General features: G+C 49.1%; 1 protein-coding gene across 1 annotated transcript; it reads left to right on the top strand.

Annotated features, from left to right (window-relative positions):
- Positions 1-1620: 1620 nt before the first annotated feature.
- LOC130265956 (olfactory receptor 14J1-like) lies at positions 1621-2532 on the top strand. The gene has a single exon (XM_056515297.1). The coding sequence runs from the start codon at positions 1621-1623 to the stop codon at positions 2530-2532; it is 912 nt and encodes a 303-aa protein (XP_056371272.1).
- The last annotated feature ends 19077 nt before the right edge of the window (positions 2533-21609 follow it).

Genomic DNA, 21609 nt, shown 5'->3' with positions numbered 1-21609 from the left:
AAACCCTCTCTCAGGGACTGAGTCTGATGGAAACAGCACCAAAGCCCTGAGATGGTCGTTAAAGTCCTTGTGCTGTGTCTGTGCTGCTGAGCTGGGCTGGGCTCCTGGCAGAGATGCAGCTCCCAAGGTAAATCAAGAAGAGCTTCAAAAAGACATTTCTGCTGAAGAGCAGCTCCTCTCCCATCCCAGCAGGGCTGAGGGCACTGGCTGCAGGCACTGAGGGGACAGGAGCCATGCACAGACAGGCTAAAGGCAACCAGGACTGGGAAGACATTGAGCTGAGACTTCACTTGGGGAAACATCCTCACAATCCTCGAATTGGTGAGTCTGTGGGTGCAGGGCAAGGTGTCTTGTGCTCCTGGTGGGATCTCCTGCATCCAGGACACACCACAGCCTGGGGGATATGTCAGGAGGACTCTCCCAGTTTCTCAGAGGCAGAGGAAGAGGAGGATGTGCTGCAGAGCGGGGCTGCCCTGGGCACCGTCAGAGGGACAGGGCAGGATGGCTCCTGCTGCCAGGGACGGCTGCAGGGGCTGAAGCTGGGGCTGCAGCCAGGGCTGCCCAGGGCTGTCCTGCACAGCAGCTCCTGAAGCACTCAGGGCTCTTGGCCAGCCCAGGGCATGTGCCACCTGCCAGGGGCAGCTCTCACCCTGCCTGGCAGCTCCCCATGGACTGTGGGGAGAAGTTGGAGGTGGAAGGAGCCACCCCCATCAGGGCAGATTCCTCCTGATGTGGAGATGGTGCTGCATGGCCAGGGCTGCTCTCCAGCATTCTCCTCAAGGGAAGGGAAAGGGGCTGTCAGGTGTGTCTGTGTCACTGAGACTCCTGCACTGTCCCTCTGGGCATCAGCAGATCTGCCTCACATCTCCCGCACAAAGTGCCTCCTCACCCTCCTGTGCCTACAGACAGCAGCAGCAGCACCCTGGCTTGCAGCTTATCAGAGCTGCCCTTAAGGCCTTGCTGCCAGGGAGATGCCCCTGGGCAGTGCCCTGTGCTGGGAGGGGTGTGCAGGGCAGAGCTGAGCCCCCAGGGCTGGGCTGGGCTCTGGGAGCACTGGTAGGGACAAGGCTTGGATACAGAGAAACAGCTCCCAGTAGGAACAACTCCAGAGCCACACCAAACCTGGATATCCCATCCTGTCTAGCTGCACAGGGAAAGAAATGTCGGTTTAGAAAATGTTGCTTTGAAACCAGATTTTTCAAAAGCTCTTCTTTATTTTTATGGCACATTTGAAATGCAGTCATTCTGAAGTAAAGGCAGGTGTATATGAGCCAAGGGCAGCTGTGTGGGACCAGCAGATCTAACTATACTCGGGCACAAGTACCCCTGTGTTCCCCCTGGGCTTCCCAGTGTTCAGGCTCAGAGCAATGCTTAAAGAGGTTTTCTGTCCCTTCAAAGAAAGCAAAACCCCGACCTGAAAGATAAAAGAACAAAGTGAAAGTTATTTCCCCAATGTAAGAGAAGCAATTTTGAGTAAATATGTAAGAAAATAGCATAGGATTGACACAAGGAAACCTCTCCCAACTAATCTGTCTTCTCTTGGCAGCTCACCATGGCCAGAGGGAAGCACTGTCCAACAGCAGCTCCATCAGCCACTTCCTCCTGATGCCATTGGCAGACATGCGGCAGCTGCAGCTCCTGCACTTCTGCCTCTTCCTGGGCATCTCACTGGCTGCCCTCTTGGGCAACGGCCTCATCATCAGTGCCGTAGCCTGCGGCCACCACCTGCACACCCCCATGTTCTTCTTCCTGCTCAACCTGGCCCTCACTGACCTGGGCTGCATCTGCACCACTGTCCCCAAAGCCATGCACAATTCCCTCTGGGACACAAGGAACATCTCATACTCAGGATGTGTTGCACAACTATTGACTTTTGTCTTCTTTATCTCAGCAGAATATTGCCTCCTGACCTTGATGTGCTATGACCGCTACGTGTCCATCTGCAAACCCCTGCACTACAGGACCCTCCTGGGCAGCAGAACTTGTGCCCACATGGCAGCAGCTGCCTGGGCCAGTGGCTTTTTCACTGCTCTGCTGCACACGACCAATACATTTTCCCTGCCCCTGTGCCATGGCAATGCCCTGGGCCAGTTCTTCTGTGAAGTCCCCCAGATCCTCAAACTCTCCTGTTCAAAATTCTACTTCAGGGAAGTTGGGGTGTCTGCTTTTGCTACCTCCTTAGTACTTGGTTGTTTTGTATTCATTGTTTTCTCCTATGTGCAGATCTTCAGGGCTGTGCTGAGGATCCCCTCTGAGCAGGGACGGCACAAAGCCTTTTCCACCTGCCTCCCTCACCTGGCCGTGCTCTCCCTGTTTATCAGCACTGCAGTATTTGCCTACCTGAAGCCCTCCTCCATCTCCTCCCCCTCCCTGGATCTGTCCCTGTCAGTTCTGTACTCAGTGGTGCCTCCAGCCCTGAATCCCCTCACCTACAGCCTGAGGAACCAGGAGCTCATAGGTGGCCTAAGAAAACTGATGACTCTATGTTTTCAGAAGTGTTGCACTCCTTCTTTTCTGCACCAGGGCCTTTAGAATGTAACTCGTTACAATCTCAGCCATTTTTCCGCCCTTATTTGTCCATTTTTTCTTCAGTTACTTTTTCTAATGTTGATCTGATTTTTAAAAAATACTGTAACATAACGCTTTTCATTTCTACATTAATATCTACCCTTTGAAACAAAAATATATTCAAGAGGTCCTCTTCCCTATGCATTTAAATAAAGACAAGCACATGCCCTAACCAGTGTGTCCCGGATTCTTCCTCAGCACTTCTCTGTCTCTTCAGGGCAGAGCCTGTGGGCTGAGGTGGAGGGAAGAGTCTCCCATCACAGCAGCACAGCCTGGGACAATGGCCCTGGCTCTTCCCACATCTGCTCTTCCCAACTCCACCCTCTCCTTGCCAGCCCTTCTGTGGCTGTAAGGCCGCAGTGCTCTGGCAGCTTGGTCACTGTCCTGCTGCGTGTCCATGCTGTGAGCACAGGCAGGGACAGGCCATGGGCACTGCTGGGACACAGCTGGGCTCCAGCACAGCACCTCCATCAGCAAAGGGCATCTCCTGAGGGCAGGGCAGGAAGGCTTTGCTCTCCTCCAGAGCTGCTGTCAGCAATGTGCTCCAGGAATGCAAAGCAAAGCCCAGTGCCTGGGGCAGAGGGGCAGTGTGCAGGGGGCACACAGCAGTGTCCTGGCACAGCCAGAGCTCCTGGCATGGACCTGAGGGAGCAGCAGAGCAGGGCCTGGGCTGTGTCTTGTTCTGGCCACAGCCTGGGAAGGTGCCCCAGGGCAATTGTCCCACACCAGCCCCTGCAACCACCACACCCAGCACTGGCCTCTTCCCTACCTGCAGGAGGTTGTTTGTCCCTGCATGGAGGGACACCAAGTGACCAGTGAGCAGTCTGAGTTTGCTCTGTACTGAGGAGATTTCAGCAGTGCATCGTGTGTGTGTGGGGACATGAACCCGAGTGAACACAAACACCATCATCAGCACTCGGGGCTGGCACAGTTCTGGTGGCACAAATGGTGCCTTGAGGCCACTAAACGCTGGGAAGCCACCTGAATTCATTGTTGGGCTGTGGTTAGCATTCAATACAGTGAAACAGCCTGGGCAAGGAGGACTCCAGGAAAAAATGCTCAGGACAGGCATGGACTGCACAGAGAGACCATTGTGGTGGGGGTTTGTGGGGAGAAATCAGAGCTGCCTCCCTTCTGAAACACCCTGAGCACCTGGACAGGGCTGTGTTGTGTTCTGGGCACTGACCTGGAAGTGAGGGATGTGGAAAAGGCCTTTGGTGTCAGGGATGTTGAGAAGGCTGGGCAGTGTCACTCTGAGACCTCTCTCAAAGCCATTGGAAAGGGCAGAGCCATCCCAGATGGTCGTGAGCACTTGGGAAGGGTAGACATGGAACCAGTCTGCAAACAGGGCAGGGAGGGGCACTGGGAGAGTCACAGACTGGTCAGGCTCAGCAGGGAAGGGCATGTGGCAAATCCTCCTGCAGCCATTCCAGGTACTGGTGACACAAGGCAGGGATTGCAGAACCCACGTGGGAGGGAATAGAAGGGGGTGTTGTGTGCCCAGACTTTAGCCAGGCCTGGGACATGGTCTGCTGTGCTCTCCTCAGAGCCAGACTGGACAGAGCTGGGCTGCAGGAGTGGAACATGGGGTGGGTGGGAATTTGGCTGATCAATGAGTGACAAATGTCATCCATGGCACAGAGTCCCCTTGGCAGCCACTCCCTGGTGACATCCCTCCGTGACCAGACCTTGACCACACTGGGGAACATTTCTATTATCTCTATAATGGCATGAAATGCACTTTCAATCCCTTTGTGGATGCTCCCAAGTTGAAGGCAGTCTGTGACCAAACCCATCCAGTTAATGATGACTGCAAAACATAATGGAGCAAGATGACTGAGTTGGGTAAATTTGGCTCGACATCGGGTGCAAACCAAGCAACATGAAAAGGAAGAAAAAACTTATGTATCAGAAGAAAGTAAATAGGGAAAAAGGACAAACCTGACCAAAAATACAAAACAAAGCAAAACTTACCCACAATAAAAAGCCCCTACAAACGAACCAACTACAATGAGCAAATACTACAAACAGAAGCAAACAAATCCACAGGAAATCTCCTATCAGTGGAAAATGTTAAACTACACAAGGGCATAAATGTAGGTGGTGTTCTGAAAGAAAAATGTCATAAAAAATTAATAAATCCCCTATTCTCTTTGCTCCCCCCACATCTCTCAGTTTATTGCTGATTATGATGTGACACAAAACGGAACATCCCTCGGGTCAGTCCAGCCCAGCTGTCCCATCCCTGTTCCCTCAGGAACACTTTCCCACCCCAAGCCCATGGGTTGGAGGGGATTGCTGACATGTCTCATGTGGGGTGAGCACTGTGACAAAGACAGGAGAAGAGAACATTTAGTTTTATCAAGGAGCGTAGAACAGAAGTGCACAGCTTTGGAGAAACAGATCAAAGATGTCACTCAGGCAAGCAGAAGTCATTCAAAATGCAAGCAACATGACAGCTCAGCTCTGAAAGACTGCTGATAAAGCAGAAATTCTGCAAAGCAAGGAGATTGCCATCATTCAAAAGCAGGGATCGAGGAACAGCCACCTTTGCCAGATGTTGAAGACAGACCCCGATGAACCACATAAGGATTTGTGATAATGGATACCACTATGTCAAATAAAGTCAAAGGAAGTGGGGATAGCTAATGAGGACATAATCAGCGTGTGTGATAAGTCACTGTTTAACTGATGCCCATTACACACAAATGGATGAAGGATTACTAGACTGACCACCATGCTGTAATAAAGAATACTCCAAACTCTCTATCCAGCACATTTCAGTATCAGTGCTGTCCTTGACTCCATTATGTCCCTTGTACAGTTCCACAATAGCCCCTTGGTTCTATTGGAGTCCATATTGTTTTGCACTGCCACAATGCTCTCCTTGGTTCCACGAAGCCTTGGTGTGTCACAACTTCCCCTTGGTTGATGAACTGACATAGTGTCTCTTGGATCTGCAGCATTGCAATGGACAATTGGTTACAAGCAGCCTTGCTGGGTCACAATGAATATTTGTTCCCATGGAGCCACAGTGTCCCAATGGCCCTTTGGTTCCATGAGGCCTCGCTGTACAACAATGGCCCCTCAGTTCCATGAGGTTTTGTACTGTCAACAATGGTCTCCATGGTTGTGCAGTATGAAAATGGCTGCTTGGTTCCATGGGGTTCCTCAGTGTCACAGTGGTGCCCTTGGTTCCATGAGGCTCTGCAGTGTCACAATGCCCCAGAGATTCCATGAGCTTCAGTCTCAACAATGATGTCCTTTGTTCCAGTGAGGCTCCTCAGTGTTCCATTGGATCTGTGATTCCATGAGGTTCCATAGTGTACCATGATTGCCTTGATTCCAAGAGGTTCTGCTGTGTCACACTGGACCCTTGGTTCCATGAGGTTCCATGGTATGGCCATGGTCTCCCTGGATCTGCAGTATCACTATGGACCATTGGTTCCATGCAGCCCTGCTGTGTCACAGCAGCTCCTTGGTTCCATGAAGCCCCACTGCATAACAATGGAATCTTGGTCCCATGAGGTTCTGTACTGTCACAATGCTTTCCTTGGTTCTGGACTGTAACAATGGACCCTTGGCTCCATGAGCTTCCAAAATGTCACCATGGTCTCCTGGGATCTGCACTGTCACAATGGACAATTGGTTCCATGGGACCCTGCTGTGTCAGAATTAAGCCTTAGTGCCATGAGGTTCTGGAGTGTCACAATAGGTCTCCCTGGTTCAATGAGGCCTTGGAGTGTCATAATGGCTGCTTGGTTCCATGAGCTTCCATAGTGTCACAATGGTCTCCTTGTTTCTGCAGTGCCGTAATGGACCCTTGGTTCCATAGGGCTCCTAAATGTCACAGGTCTCCTTGGTTTCATGTGGCCCTGCTGTTTCCCCATGGTCCCTTGGTTCCATGAGTTTCTGTGCTCTCAGCAATGGTTCTCTTGTTCCAATGGTGCCACTATGTCACACTGGACCCTGGGTTCCATGAAGTACTTGAGTGTCACAGTGGCCCCTTGGATCCATGGGGTCCCATAGTGTCACCATGGTCTCCTTGGATCTGCATTGTCACAATGGACCATTGGTTCCATGTGGCCTGGCTGTGTCACAATGGTCGCCTTGATTCCACAATTCCCCTCAGTGTCACAATGGAGCCTTGTTTCTGTGAGGCTCTGAACTGTCACAATTGTCTCCTTGGTTCCATGAGCCCCTGCTGTGTTACAAGGGTGTCCTTGGTTCCATGAGGATACAAAAGCTTTGCATGAACATTTAGCAGCAACTACTTAACACACCTGGAACATCTGTCTGCATTCAAAAGAGGAGTTAAAGCTGAGAATGGCACCAGCAATTTTCATCTGCAACAGTGTCCCGGGTTGGTGTTGTGTCTGCTCCTCTCCCGCCCGCACACCTCTCTGTCTGCATGGAGCTGCAGCCGGTGCCGCTTCTCCCCCGCCTGGGGGGGTGGTGCCCCGGGGCTGTGCTGCTGCTGCTTGCTGCCCCACCTGCTTGCTGCCCCACTTGCTAGCTACCCCTGGCTGCTGTTGCTGCTGTTGCTGCCCCACTGCTTTCTGCCCAGCTTGTTGTTCCTCGGCTGCTGCTGCTGCTTTCGCCCCTACCCCCCCTCCCCCCTCTCCTCTTCATCTCGAAGATCTGTACCAGCTCCGGACGGGACGTGAACATCAGAGACTGCCTCCAAAGCCTGCCCAAGAACCTTTTTCTCCCTTCCCAGCAGCGACTGTCTCTCAGTTTGGTGAAATCGTTTTTTGTCATCTGAGATTGTACTTTCCTGGTGCTGGGAAGTGTTTTTCTTGTGTTTTTTAATAAATAGGTTTTTTCCACTTTTCCCCCCGAGTAAAATTTTTCCAAGCCCAGTGGGGGGAGGAATTGTGAGGGGGATTTATTCTCTGGGGGGCTCCTTTGGAGGCTTCCCGCCAGGTTTGTCCTAAACTTGGACAATTTATTTGGTGGCACGTACGGGGAAACCAGAGAAAGTGGAAAAAACCTTACTCTAATAATATTTTGTTTTCAATTGTTTGTGTTGGTATTGGTATGTTTTTCGAGTCCATAATGGCTTTTAGAGTGGAAGCCTGCCTGTATATTTGGTCTTTAGAGCTTTTTGAAGTGTTAATACCCCTGTGGTCCTTGGGCTTGTTCTCTTATCCAGAGATAGCCACAGTGTTGTCCCTAATACGTAGTTTTTGCATTAAAGGGGTATTAACCAAAATATTTGTTGGGCTAGGCTTGGTTGTGTTGATTTGCAGTAGGTTCATAAGAATGTTAGAATCTGCTTCAGGGATGTATAATTCATGGTTTGTGTCTGCACTCAATTTATTAGAGGAGAAGCAGGCAAAGAGGACTATTCGCCTTTATTTTCCTTCTCCTCTGAATCATTTACATCTCTGTTAGAAAATGTTCAGTTCTCCCTGAATGTTAAGGAAACCATTCTACTGGTATTTAATTTAGTAGTTTTTTCTATACTCTCTGCAGCTTATATAAAATGAAGGCTGAGATTTCCAGAGGGGCTGGTGAGACTCCTGATTTAGGAGTAAAGCCAAGCAGAAGGAATTTTGAGAGGAATGGGAAATGGGAGAACATGGGCCAAATTCTAAAAGAATTTTCTGACCCTATAGTCTGGGACTTCCCATCTGAACAGATTCAGGATCCAGTCGAGGTTGCAAAATACCTGAGAGAGAAGTGTCAGGATGACCCTAAGGAAAAAAAAATCACTACAGTGAGTTGGGCTCTGGTGTATGCTTATCGTACCCTGTTAGATAGTGTAGAACAACAAACAAAGGAAAGGGAACAGGGAGATAACGTAGCTACTATGCCAGCTACTCAGGCTGTAGTTAACACCCCAGGCTCGAGGACAGGGATGAAATTAGAAAGTAAGCTTCAATCCATGGCTGTGGCTACTAGTACAAGGAGTGGAAAGTGCACAAAGAAGACCGATGGGCCACTGGAGGATGATGATGAGGATGCAGGAGAAGGACCCTCAACGCCTCCTGATATAAAATCAAGAGTCAAAGTAACTGGTGTGAGATCAGAAACCAATAATGAGTCCCTTTCCCTAAAAGATCTTTGTGGTTTAAGAAAGGATTATACAAGACGACCTGATGAATCCATAATTAGTTGGCTGGTCAGGCTTTGGGATGCGGCAGGCAAGGATACCATCCTAGATGGCACTGAAGTGAGACATTTGGGATCCCTATCTCATGATCCGGTCATCGATCAAGGAATGATGAGGGAGGCTAACCCTCAAAGCCTCTGGGCACGTGTTTTAGACAACGTAGCACAAAGATATCTGTGTGCCGATGTCCTGTATATGCAGCAGACCCAGTGGAAAACCATAGAGCAAGGGATCCAACGTCTGAGGGAGATGGCGGTAGTGGAGATTATTTTTTCGGATGATCCAACAACTAGGAATTTGGACCTGGTACCATGAACCCCGGTTATGTGGAGAAAGCTTGTGCGACTCGGGCCATCTGAATATGCCTCTGCCTTAGCAGTAATGAAGTGGGAAGAGATATATGAAACAGTGCTTGACATGGCGAAGAAGCTCCGAGCATACGCGGATGCTGTGCATGGCCCAACCCATGCCAGAATCGCCGCCGTGGAAACACGCTTACAAAATTTAGAGGACAAGATAGAGGAAAATCATAAGAGGCTCAGGGAGGAAATTAAGGAGGACCTCCTCCAAATTTCAGCTGTGCAGATTAGACGTCCTGGCACCCAACGCAGACATTCTCCCGATGGGGAGAGGAGGTACACTCCCGAGGCCGAGCTATGGTTTTTCTTGCAGGATTCTGGAGAGAACATGAGGAGGTGGGATGGAAAGCCTACGGCTGCTCTGGCACAATGGGTGAGGGATTTGAAGGAAGGCAAGATTGAAAGAGGAAGTTCCACCCGAAGGAGAGCTGCTCCTGTTGCCCGTACCCAAAGTGCCAAATATGATAGTGATAATGACATGTCTGACCCTCTCGAAGGAACTTCTAAGATGCATGCCCCAGGAAAGAAAGATAAACAGGCTTAGAGGGGCCCTGCCTCTAGCCAGGGTGAGGCGAGGGAGAACCGTGTCTTTTGGACTGTGTGGATTCGGTGGCCTAGCACATCGAAACCACAGAAGTATAGAGCTTTAGTTGACACAGGTGCCCAATGTACTATAATTCCGTCAAGATTCGTGGGGGCAGAATCTGTTTCTATTGCTGGTGTGACAGGTGGCTCGCAGGACTTCACCTTGGTGGAAGCTGAAGTGAGTTTAACTGGAAGGGAATGGAAGAAACATCTTATTGTGACTTGTCCAGAGGCCCCATGTATTTTGGGCATAGATTACCTTCGAAGTGGGTATTTTAAGGATCCAAAAGGCCTTAAGTGGGCATTCGAGATTGCAGCTGTGATGGCAGAGCACATCCGGCAGCTGAACACCTTGCCTGGACTGTCCAAGAATCTGATTACAGTAGGACTGCTGAAAGGAGAGGAGCAACGAGTACCAATTGCCACTTTGACAGTACATCGCCGGCAATATAGAACAACTCAAGATGCTGTGATCCTAATCCATAAGATGATCCGTGAGCTGGAGAGACAAGGGGTGGTCAGCAAAACCCACTCACCCTTTAACAGTCCCATCTGGCCTGGGCAAAAATCTGATGGAGAATGCAGATTGACCATGGACTATCGTGCCTTGAATGAAGTGACTCCACCGCTGAGCGCTGCCGTGCCAGATATGCTGGAGCTGCAGTACGAGCTGGAGTCCAAGGCAGCAAAGTGGTATGCCACCAACCAAGAAGGTCCTGCCCAGTCTGACTCCCTTAATATAGTGGATGGAGATAAAGTCCCAGTGGCCCATGTTAGAGGTTTGTTAGGAAGGGCAGTATGGGTTAATCCTGCCTCGAGTACAGGCAAACCCATTTGTGGGATTGTCTTTGCTTAAGGACCAGGATGCACATGGTGGATAATTCAGAAAGATGGAACGACACGATGCGTACCACAAGCAGATCTGATTGTGGGGTGAGACAGAAAGTAATATGTAAGTATTGAAGGACTGAGTAAGTGAAATGAGAGGAAATGTGTAAGTGTTGATGGACTGAGTAAGTGAAATGGGAGTTTTTTGTTTTGTGTTTTTTTTTATTTATGTTTATTTTATTAAGTTCTTGAGCCTGTTCACGATATGGAGATAAGGGTGGAATGTCCTGGGGTGACGTCGCAATGCTCTGTATCCCCAAATCGTGTGTTGCTCATGCCTGGAGAGTTTGTTTTGTCTAGCCAGGCAGCACCACCCCCTCCCCCCGGGCACGATGTGCCGCCGGCCAGCCAGCAAACCCCGCCCTTTGCTGCTGCTGCTGCCACTGCCGCTTGCAAACTCCCCAGCTCCTGCGCTTTTTCTGCCGTTTTTGCTTTACTTTTCCTTCGCTTATTAGCTAGTAATACCTGATCCTGGGCACCCTGAACATCAAGGAAGCCCGGACGCTGCACCTTCGTGACAAGAAATACGCGTTTCCTGCCCTTCCCAGCACCGGCTGCATCCACTCGGACAAGTGAAGTTTTTCTGCATCACCGGTGGCTGTTCTTTTTCTTGTGTAGGGGAGTGTTTTTTTCTGTGTGTTTTGCTAAATAAACAAGTTTTTCCACTTTTCCTCTGAGGAAATTCTTCCCAAACCCGTAGGTGGGAGGGGAGGAGTTTTTGGGGGTTAGTTTTTTGGGGAGCTCCTTTGGAGATTTTCCTCTAATTTTTCCTAAACCAGGAAACCAGTACAACCCAGTTCATCCCAAGTACACCCCAGTCCAACTCAATACACCTGAGTTTATTCTCAGTCCCTTCCAGTTCCCCCTAGTGTCATCCATTGTAAGCTCCAGTGTCCCCCAGAGGTCTCAGCAATGTTCCCAGTGTCCTCAGTTTGTCCCAGTATTTCCCAGTATCACCCGCAGTATGTCCCACTGTCTCCCAGAGGGTTCCCAGTGTTCCCAGTATGTCCCAGTCCTCCCCAGTGTTTCCAAGGAAACTTGAACTTCTCACGGTTGCCGTGGCCCCCAAACCCAGCAGTGGGGTCAGTGCAGTGTCCATGGCCACAGCCCCCGGCAGTGGCCAGTGCAGGTTGGGATGATGATCCACCCTCAGAGCTGGCCCAGGGCAGCTCTGGGGTGGATTTGGTGGCACCTTGGGCTGGCACAAACCTGAGGAGTGTGTCTGATTGCAGTGGGGGAAATCAAGAGTTTTAGACTGCTTAAAAAATAATAAAAAATAAAATAAAAAAAGATAAACATCTCTTTTTCTGAGTGCAGCCAGGGGAATGTGGAGCAAGGTTGTCCATGCTGGATCAGACCTCAAGGCACAGCTTCTCTGAGAAGGCCAGACCTCCTGAGGAGATACCCTGGATCAATATCAGACACAGAATGCTGCAGTCACCTCTGCTCTAAAGACAACAATATAAAAATACACCCTTCAAAATAGAATTGTGTGTTTCTCAGAAGTTCTTTGATGTATTTCTCCATAACTGGAGTTGATAATCTTCGAGATGAGCTGCACCAGACCAGAGGAAAATCAAGGCAGAGCCATGGTTTGTTAGGAAACCTGTCAAGAATTCACTCAGAATTGAACTCCAAAGTTTCTGATACAATTCATGTTCCCACTGAGGGACACAACTGAGAAAGTGTCCCCAGGTTCCAGTTAGAGTAGGAATTTGGAGGCAGATATAACAGGTGGGGACAAAGAGAAGCCAAGTCTTGGTGCCCTGGGGCACAGCAGGGTGTGTGCCACCAAGGGCTGGGAGGAGACACCTTGTCCTGAGGCACTGGGGCCTCCTGGCACAGCCCCAGCAAGGCTGGGCACTGTCACCCCTTGTGCTGCCCTCAGCATCTCCCCACATCCCAGTGGCCTCAGGGATCTGCTGGGACCAGTCCCTGGGGAGCCTTGGTCAGGAATGGCCCTGGGGGCTCCTTCATGCTCCCAGGGACTGCAGGTTTTTCAGAGGACTTTGGGTTTTGCTTTTGCCATGGAGTCTCTGAGAGCTTTGTGCAGTCATGGCCTCCAGTTATCTGCTTTAATTAGTCTCTTGAGAGCCATTCTCAATAACAACACTGAGTGGGGATTAATGCCACTATGTATTTCAGTTTTTTAAGGTTCTTTACATTTTCCTTTCCGGTGTATCTCTGAGAACTGGTGGAACTCAAAGAGGGTGTTTCTCTTTGTGGTTTTGGAAGCAATCTCAGGTTTCTAAATTTCCCCACTGCAGACATACTCCTTCGGTGTGTGCCAACCCAAGTCTCCACCAAGGATGTTCCACTTCCCTAAAACAGAATCCTGCAAGCAATGTTTGCGACCTTTGCACTCGTTGGTTCCCTGAGGCCTTGCAGTGTCAAAAAGGCCCCTTTGGTTCTATGAAGTTCTGTTCTGTCACGATGGAGATTTCGGTCCATGGGCCCCATGGTGTCACAATGCTCCTTTTGTTTCTGTGAAGCCTTGATCTGTCACAATGGACCCTTGGTTCCATGAGGTTCATTGGTGTCACCATGGTCTCCTTGGTCCCATGAGGCATCACAATGTCACAATGGACCCCTGGTTCCATGAGGTTCCTGCAGCAGGACATCCCCTGTGGCCCAGCAGAGCTCATCTGTTCTGTCCATCAGCTGGGCCATAACTCAGGGCCTCTTCCCCCTCTCAGGAATTGCTGATTTTACCCAGGTCGGACATCTCTCCTGTCCTGAGTTCTCTCTGGTGCCAGGCAGGTGGAATTCCCAGCTCACCATGAATATCTTGGCTTAAGAGCAGCTGAAGGGAGATAAGCCTTGAATTTCTCAGTGACTCACACTTCACTTTACAAACTAAAAAAGCCACACAAAACTTTAACAAAGCAGAATTCTTCTGCATAGTCCCTGCAAACGGGTTGAGTTCCTCTCCCAAGTCTGGATGCATCTTTGTGTTTCCTTTTCTGGAAGCTGAGTGAAAGGGCTCCATGTGTACTCTCACATCAATTCAGTGGTAAATTACATTGACTCCTGATATCAGCTATTTCTTCACTAGCTGTATTATAGGTAACTTTATTGTGCACTATGTTTGTATTTATCTGTACTTCTTTTGTTTATCCTGTGCAGTAAGTAGTCCATTTAAAGATTCTTCTCTGTCTATGTTGATTCCATTCAGTAAATAATTCAGTTTAGAAGAGACCTAAGCATCCATTCTAAAGAGCTTGTGAGCAAGAGCAATTTGGGCTGCAGATCACCGGAAACAGAGCTACTGCCAGAAACCGGAGCATATGACAGGACTTGTCTAAGCTTTCATTCCATTTATAACATATTTAATTTAAAAACAAAAATAGACAAGGCCTTTTCTTTTCCACATTGATTCCTTTCCTGTTTATACACTGATATTAGCAATCTCCAGTTGACATTAATTCCCAGCACCTCCTAATGCAGTCTGAATAGATATGAAAATCACAACCGTTTATGGCTGACAATCAATCAGACTCTGTCCCTACCCCCACCCCACCATTTCCCCCATCCAACCCCTGGCACTCAGAGCAGCCTTGTGCAAATCTGAGCTTCCTCCACTCCAGGCTGTGCCTGCAGCTTTCAGCTCCTTGGCACCAACTCCCAGCTGCTTTCCTTGCAGAAGGAGCTGCCAGAGACACAGAGGGATGTTCATATATTGTGAGCAAACAAACCAAGGGAAGGCACAGATCCATAAAAACATGCTGCATATTGCATTCACTTCCCACAGCAGACAGTCTCAGACCAATGGAAAACACGTTCGTGCCCAGTGCTGATCCCAAGATACCCCAAACCGTCCCTGCCCCGATTCTGCCCAGATTTGCTCTTTGCACTGGAGTAATGCTGGAAGAGGTTTAGGCCACAGTGGACAAGTCTGTTCAAATCTGGGCCTTGCATGCACCAGCCAAAATCTCTATTCAATTGCTATGTTTTGCTGTCTAGTTATTTTTGCATATTTTACTGTTCATTCAAATGCTTCTTTCACATGCTAGCTGTTTTTGTGTGTTTCTTAGTTTAGACCAGTGTTTATAACAGGTGCACTGGGGTGAGAAAACTTTAGGAGTTTTCGATAACTTGTTGAAACCCCCCTCCAAGGCCGCTGGAACTTAAATTATACTAAATCAGGAGAGAAGAAGTTGAAAACACAAAATACCAAGATTAGAAAATTCAAGATAACAGAAGGCCATGAATATCCTGAAGACTGCAAATTACAGACTTTTAGGGGTTTGAATGGGTGGATCAATGCCCTAAAATTACCAATTGTAAAATGTGTCCCCACATGGGTGATGGCTCTAGAAATGTATAATTAAAGTGAATTGAAAACAATACATGGGCTTCTGCAAAATCATATTGGTTTGCTGTCCAGAAGTCCTGTGTTTTTTCCCGCATTGCACACACGAGTCACACACTGAAGTCAGGAGATCCATCCATGCCCAGAAGGAGGAAAAGAGAGAAAGTGGCTGAAGAGCTCTCTTGTGCACAGCTACAGCTGCACTAATGCCAATATTCTGGGCTCACAGGAACTTGATCCATCAGCCTGTGCAGCATCTGTTCCCTGGGTAGGAAATCTGGCTGGATGGCCAGGCCCAAGGAGTGCTGGGCACTGGAGCCACATTCAGGGGTATCCCCAGGGCTCAGGACTGGGGCCAGGGCAGTTCAATCTCTTTCTTGCTGATCTGGACGAGGCCATCGAGGGCACCCTCAGACAGGTGCCAGGTGAGCCCCAGCTGGGTGGGAGGGTGGCTGTGCTGCAGGGCAGAAAGCTCTGCAGAGGGATCTGCACAGGCTGGAGCCATGGGCCCAGGACAATGGGATGAGGTTCACCAAGGCCAAGGGCCGGCTCCTGCCCTGGGCTCACAGCCACCCCAAATCCCTGGCCGTGCCCTGCCCTTGATCCCCACAGCCTGTCCTGTTTCCTTCATCACTGCATGGCCAGGGACTTTCTGGGACAAGGGAGCTCTGCTGTGGGGATGGAGGGAGGTGCAAGTGCCACCACTGCAGTGGGAGCCACAACTCATCAGGTTTGTGTCCTTTGGGTTCAGGAACTGGTTAGACTCAGAGGCACAGGAAGGTTTCTCTTCATGGCCAAGATAAAAACAATGATATAATTTTAATAAACATTAAAATTCTTCCCTCAGCTCTGTGCAATGTCAAAGCATTATCTGATGTGTCCTTCATGCACAAGGGATTTCCATTCAGGAACAGTTTTAGACAAAGACATTAGAAAGGGTGATTCTGTGATAGATGTAGACACAGTTAATATGTTGACTACTGTGGAACATTAGAGAACAACTGGAGGAGGCAATCTGGGAGCAATGGGATGGCCATAGAACCACGTGGTCTAGTGAAGAGATGTCCTTAGCCATGGCCATTTAAACAGGAGAGGTAGAATCACCCAAATGAAGAAGGACATGAAATAATAGACAGTATGGTGGTAACACAGGTAGAAGGGGAGATCAGTATTTCTTCTCCTGCCATCAGTAAAGTTCCAGGAAATTTCTGTACTCTCCTGGTGGGAAAACTTTGACATTTCTTCAAGTACTCAAATGCCCCAGCTTATGAGATGTGCTTGTGCACTGTGCAGGCTGCAGGTCTGCTACAACCCCAGAGGGCTCCTGTCCCATAAACATCTGCTCTAGCCCATTCCAAAATGGGGAGCAGCACGTTCCTGGGATCATCAGGGAGCTGGGGTTGGAAAAGAACATCAGCAAGTCTGCAGCCCAACTTGTTAGAAACTGTGTCAGACCACGTGATTTAAAGCTTGTTTTGGTGTGAATTTGAAAATCCCAAAGGCCAGGGAATGGGGCAGCATCTCAGAGCCTGTCTGAGCCCATGGGAACAAAGGTTTTCCACATTATCCTGATCTCTCCTCATTCCCCTTCCACCCATTGTGTTTTGTCTCCCCCCAGGCCCCCAGTGAAGAGCCTGGCTCTGTGTTCTCCATCAGCTCCTGGCTGGCACTACCAGGCTGGCATGAGGAGCCACTCAGCCCTCCCTGCTCCAGGCTGGACATGCCCAGCTCCCTCAGCCTCTCCTCACAGCCAAAGGGCTCCAGCCCCACCTTGGAGGCCCTTCCCTTACCCTGCTCCAGCTGCCAGACATCTTCCCTGCCCTGGGGAACCCAAACCAGGCCCCAGTGACCTGGATAATCCATGTCCTTGATGTCCTGGTCACACAGCCGTGGCCCCTTGTCCCTGTGTCAGGCTCTGGGGTTGATTTGTGGAACATCCTTGGGGGAGGCTGTGGGTCCGGGTGGACCTGGGGGATACAGAGGGACAGGGGACCCTGCTGGGCATGAACAGCATTGGAATTCTCTGGGGAAACTGTGAGGGGGGCTGGGGCAGAGTGACCAAGCCAGTGACCTCACACAGCCCTGCTGGGATGTCACAGAGCCCCCTGTGAGGTCACAGTCTGCTCTGTCATGGCACAGACACACCCTATGATGTCATAGCTGCTCAGTGACCTCCCATAGCCCACTCTGTGATGTCATAGCCCACTCTGTGACCTCATGTTACCAGGTGATAAATTGCCTAACCCAGGTGAGATAACACAATGCTTGTTCTCCAAAACCACTAGCCTCTGGTATCCACACAATGCCCATTGTGTAAGAAGGGGAACTGGAATTCACCAGCCTCAGTGTCCTGCCAGCTCAGCCAGGCTGACTGGAACACTGGGGTCCATGACCACCAGGGACCACCAGAGAGACTCCCAGAACAGAACACATGGGTAGAGGGGAGGGGAAATATATTAATGATCTGGGGAAAATTATTATCATATGTGTGTTTAGTCCAGGATAATCAATGGATATGTGTGCAGAAACTTTCCTTTACTCAGCATGCACAGCTTCAGGAGGAGCTGTCTCCTGAGCATCCAGCCAAACAAAGAATGCTGCTTTTTAATGGTGCATTGGTGTTAAGGAGTTTTTTACGTTACCGAAATTTTGGTAAAACTCCCAATGCCAAGGAAAGCTCTGCCTCCTGCTGTTCACAGACAGAGAAGGGCTGGTGGGAGATGGGGTGGTTGGAGGCTGCCTGGGGTACAGTGACCATGAAATAATGGAGTTTTCAATACTGTGTGGAAGGAGGGCATCAACAATATTTCTTCCCCAGACATAAGGGAGAGCGGACTTTGGCCTGCATTCATGATACAGATTTGGAGAGTACCAAATGAGGTACTGATTTTTTAAGTGAAACAGCCCTTAAAGACAAAGGTGTCCAGGAAGAAATCTTAAGGGAGAAGGAGCATTCTGTCCTAGTGTGCAAAAAGGTGAGACAGCAAGGAAACTGACTGGCCTTGCTGCACATGCAGCTGTTTGGGGGAACCTGGGAGAGAAAAAGAGGATGCATCTCCTTTGCACAGAAGGGCAGGCAACTGAGGTTATGATTAAGGATATTCTTAGGTCATTGTATTGGTTTCACGTGCTTGGGTGGAGGGGTGGATTCACCTCCGAGCAGGCTCCTTGAAGCTGAAAAGTGGGAGGGGCTCTCCCGTCTCTGGGAGCTTCCCCTGTGGGCTGCTGCCACCAATCAGAGAGCTGATTTGGTGATGGACAGCTCGAGAAACCAATGAAAAGTTATTTCGCTTTCACAAATCACAGCGGATCAGCTTTACTGGCTCTCTTTCGGCTTCCGGTCTCCGGGGGTGGTGGTCCCTGGCCGGGGGGCTGCGGCCCAGCTCTAGGCTTGGCCTGGAGTCCAGCCCAGTGCCCCGGCTTTGCGGGGGGCCCGGCTTGGGACCCCGGCCCTGGCTCTGCAGGGTGCCCAGCCCAGCCGCATGGTCCCGGCCCCCCCTCCCTGACCGCATGGCCCCACGCGGCCCGGAGCTCCCCTCTCCACGTGGCATGGCCGAGCAGGGGGGATCGGGGAGCCAGCAAAGGCTCTCCCTTCCCCCTTCCCTTCTCGCTCTGAGAGAAGAGGCCTCCAGCTGCCCCTGCTGTTTCTTCACGATCTGGATACAATTGTAACTTCTTCATGCCTGGATAAGATCAGCGATTTTTTCTAAGCTCTCCTGAATGGGAAGGAATAAAGCCTGGAGACTTCAGAAGTCAGCGCAATGAAGATAAAGTTCCTGGTGGGAAGAGATAGAAAAGGTGCGAACTGATAAGTAGCTGAAAACCTTTTTGTGGGCTAAGGGGATTGTGACTTCACTAAAATTCCTTTAAACTGTGAAATATACTTGGGGAGGTTTTGGGTGCTTGAGAAGAAGAACCTTATTTTTGCCTTGGAGAAATAGCTCTCTGTTCTGGGACTGAAATGTGAACAGAGACATTTAATAGAGAAAGAGATGACTTTTTTTGCCTCGGGAAGTGAAACTCTCTCTGTCCTGGGACTAAAATAAAGACAGAGACATTTGGTAGTGAAGGAGATGAAGAGAATCTTGTTTTTTCAGCAGCCTGCCTTTAATAGTACCCCATGTGTGTGACATAACCCATTGCACAGCTCTAAAAGGACTGTGACAGAAATGGAAGGAAAATCATAATCTGCAATATTTTTTCCCTGGCAGATGTGGATTGTGAAGGTGAAGGCGCCCCCTAAGTCATAACCAAAAAGGGACTTTTCTCTCTTAAGAGAACTGAACTGATTATTTGAATGTATCACTGACTGAAGTGCTCTCTGTATGTTTGTTGGTAAGAAATGTTGAATGAAGGGGAGGAGGAAACAATCTAGGGATCTTATTCTGAATATTTTTTGTGTTATTAATAAATTTCTTCTTGTACCTTTCTAAGTTTTAAGCCTGCCTTGTCTCTACTCCTGGGTCCCGCCTCTAAAAAAAATTAAATATATTAAGGTTAGCAAACCCAAGTCACACCGTGACACCTGCCCACGCCTTCAGGTGATTGGATGTGGCTGTTTGGCTCCTCCTCCTTGTACCAGTATATAATCCTGGACCCTCTACCTGTTCCTGTCTTTTGTCCCTGGACTCTTTCAGTGTGTAGGTGAAATAAACTACCACTGGAAACCCATACAAAGACCCTTCCTTCCTCCACCATTTCAGGTAACCAGCTGCTGTGTGTGAGTGTGGTGTTTGCTGTGTGCTTGGTGTAGCGCTCTCTTCATGGGGATGCTTCAGGAAGCTTGCAGCAACCTACCAACTGCTCGTGCTGTAACATATCCCCATCCATCTGTTTGGCCCGGAAAAAAGTTCTGCACCTTTAGGACTGGCTCCGAGAATGAAGAGGGGAAAGACACACACACAGTTTGTGTGGGCTGAAGTTTCATCTTCACTTCCCTGGAATTCTTTTGCTCTCTTGGTGCGTGTTGTTCTGCAGCATGGACAGTGAGCAGGAGAGAGCTGTCTCCTTTGCTTTTAGTTGTTTTTTTAGCTATCTGAGGCAGAGAAGTTCCCTGGACTGTGGCTGTTCCTTTTCTTGGAACTGTTCAGCCCTGCTCAGGTGCAAACACCCAGAAGAACACCAAGTGCTCACGCCTGTGTCCCACCAGGGCCAAGACATGGCATTCCAGAACTGGAGGGGCTGATAGAGACTGAGTGAGCTGAGCCACACCCCACAAAAGTACTCTCTCCAACCACAGAAGGAATTTCTGAATTTGCAATATCTTAAAAGCAACAAGAGGTTTCATTGTTTCATATTATTCAATTTCTTATGTGTGTGAGTACTTTGCTTATGAAATAAACAGTTCCTTCCATTTTTCTCTGTTGGGAGATCAAAATTATAAAAGACGAGTGAAACACCCTGTAACTCCCTCCTAGTTAATTACTCCGAGGGAGCTAAAGGGTGCTACATAGATAAACGAAGGAATCCAAAAGAGGCTCTTTGTCTTTCTCAGGGATCTTGTTTATTGCATGATGACTCCGTAACAAAGAGGGGACAAAGAGGGTTAGGGTCTCTGCTAACAGACTTTTCTAGGGAAAAGGTCAGGGAGGGGACTTGGCAAGAAGCCAACAGGATGTGGACACATGGGGTAACAGGAGAGATCAGGGAGGACAGAGGCCCTTATGGCTTTCCTGCCAATGATATAGGACCCTAGAAAGAGTTATAGCATTCCTTCTACCCCTGGTTTTCGGTTACAACATCTCCCCGTTTTTTTGTTTTTAAGTGAGGGAAGGATATTCTATTTATTTTGATTCGAATTATGATTTTGTCCACCATTGATAATTGGCGGAAGAATTAGATTGTTTTATGTTTTTCATTTCTATGTGATTAACTACAGAGGTAGACGGAATGATACCATTAATGGCCTTGAAAATTAAATATCGTAGGATCCCGAACGCCATTATTACAAGGAAAAGAATAACAAAGAATAACAGAATTGTTTTAACTATAGAGGTCCACCACCCAGAAAACCCCCAGCCTCTGAACAGTTCATCCGATTAGGTTGTTAACTTGAAAAGGGTTCATCACTGGGTTGAGTGGAGGGTAGGTTTTCTCTAAAAGGAAAAACAAACATTTTAAAACATGTTATGAGTCTCTGTCTGCCGGAATGTAGTCCTTTATAAAGCTTTTTTCTCTTCTTTCTGGCGGCGTCTTCTTTTCGAAGCAATGGTTACTTGCTTCTCATCTCCTTCTGCTGGAGCTGGATTCTTTGGAACAAATGGTTTGACCCACTTCTGGGGAATCCACCGAGGGCCTGAGGGAGTGGATATGCATGCATAACCCTTTCCCCAGGTTCCCAGCTCATAGGGACCTTTGGTTTCCCACGTTTCTGGGTCCCTGATCAAAACTGCTGCATGCTGAGACAACTTGAACTGTTTACTGCTGTTAAAGTGACGTACCACAGAAGGACTCATATTTTCAAATGATCAATTCAAGAAATTTATAGTGAATAAGGCTTTGCACAGCTTTTGCTGTGGAGACATCCACCCAGTTGAACTGCTCTGTCTAGCTAGAACCTGTTTGAGCGTCTGGTGTGCACGCTCAATCACAGCTTGGCCTGTGGGGGAGTGGGGGATGACAGTTTTATGTTCCACTCCCCACTGCTGGACAAATTCCAGGAACTCCTTGGACGTGTACGCTGGACCATTGTCTGTTTTGATTTCCCTAGGTATTCCCAACACTGAAAAGGCTTGCACTAGGTGTTGTTTGGCATGCACAGCCCTTTCTCCTGCATGGGC

This window comes from Oenanthe melanoleuca, unplaced genomic scaffold (genome assembly GCF_029582105.1).
Source record: "Oenanthe melanoleuca isolate GR-GAL-2019-014 unplaced genomic scaffold, OMel1.0 S001, whole genome shotgun sequence".
In the NCBI taxonomy this organism is placed as follows: domain Eukaryota; kingdom Metazoa; phylum Chordata; class Aves; order Passeriformes; family Muscicapidae; genus Oenanthe; species Oenanthe melanoleuca.
Note: the sequence above shows the minus strand (reverse complement) of the source record. Positions and strands in the feature narration are given on the sequence as shown.

Bases quoted from the DNA above. Each gene is read 5' to 3' on its own strand.
- LOC130265956 (XM_056515297.1), top strand. From the start codon at position 1,621: ATGCGGCAGCTGCAGCTCCTGCACTTCTGCCTCTTCCTGGGCATCTCA.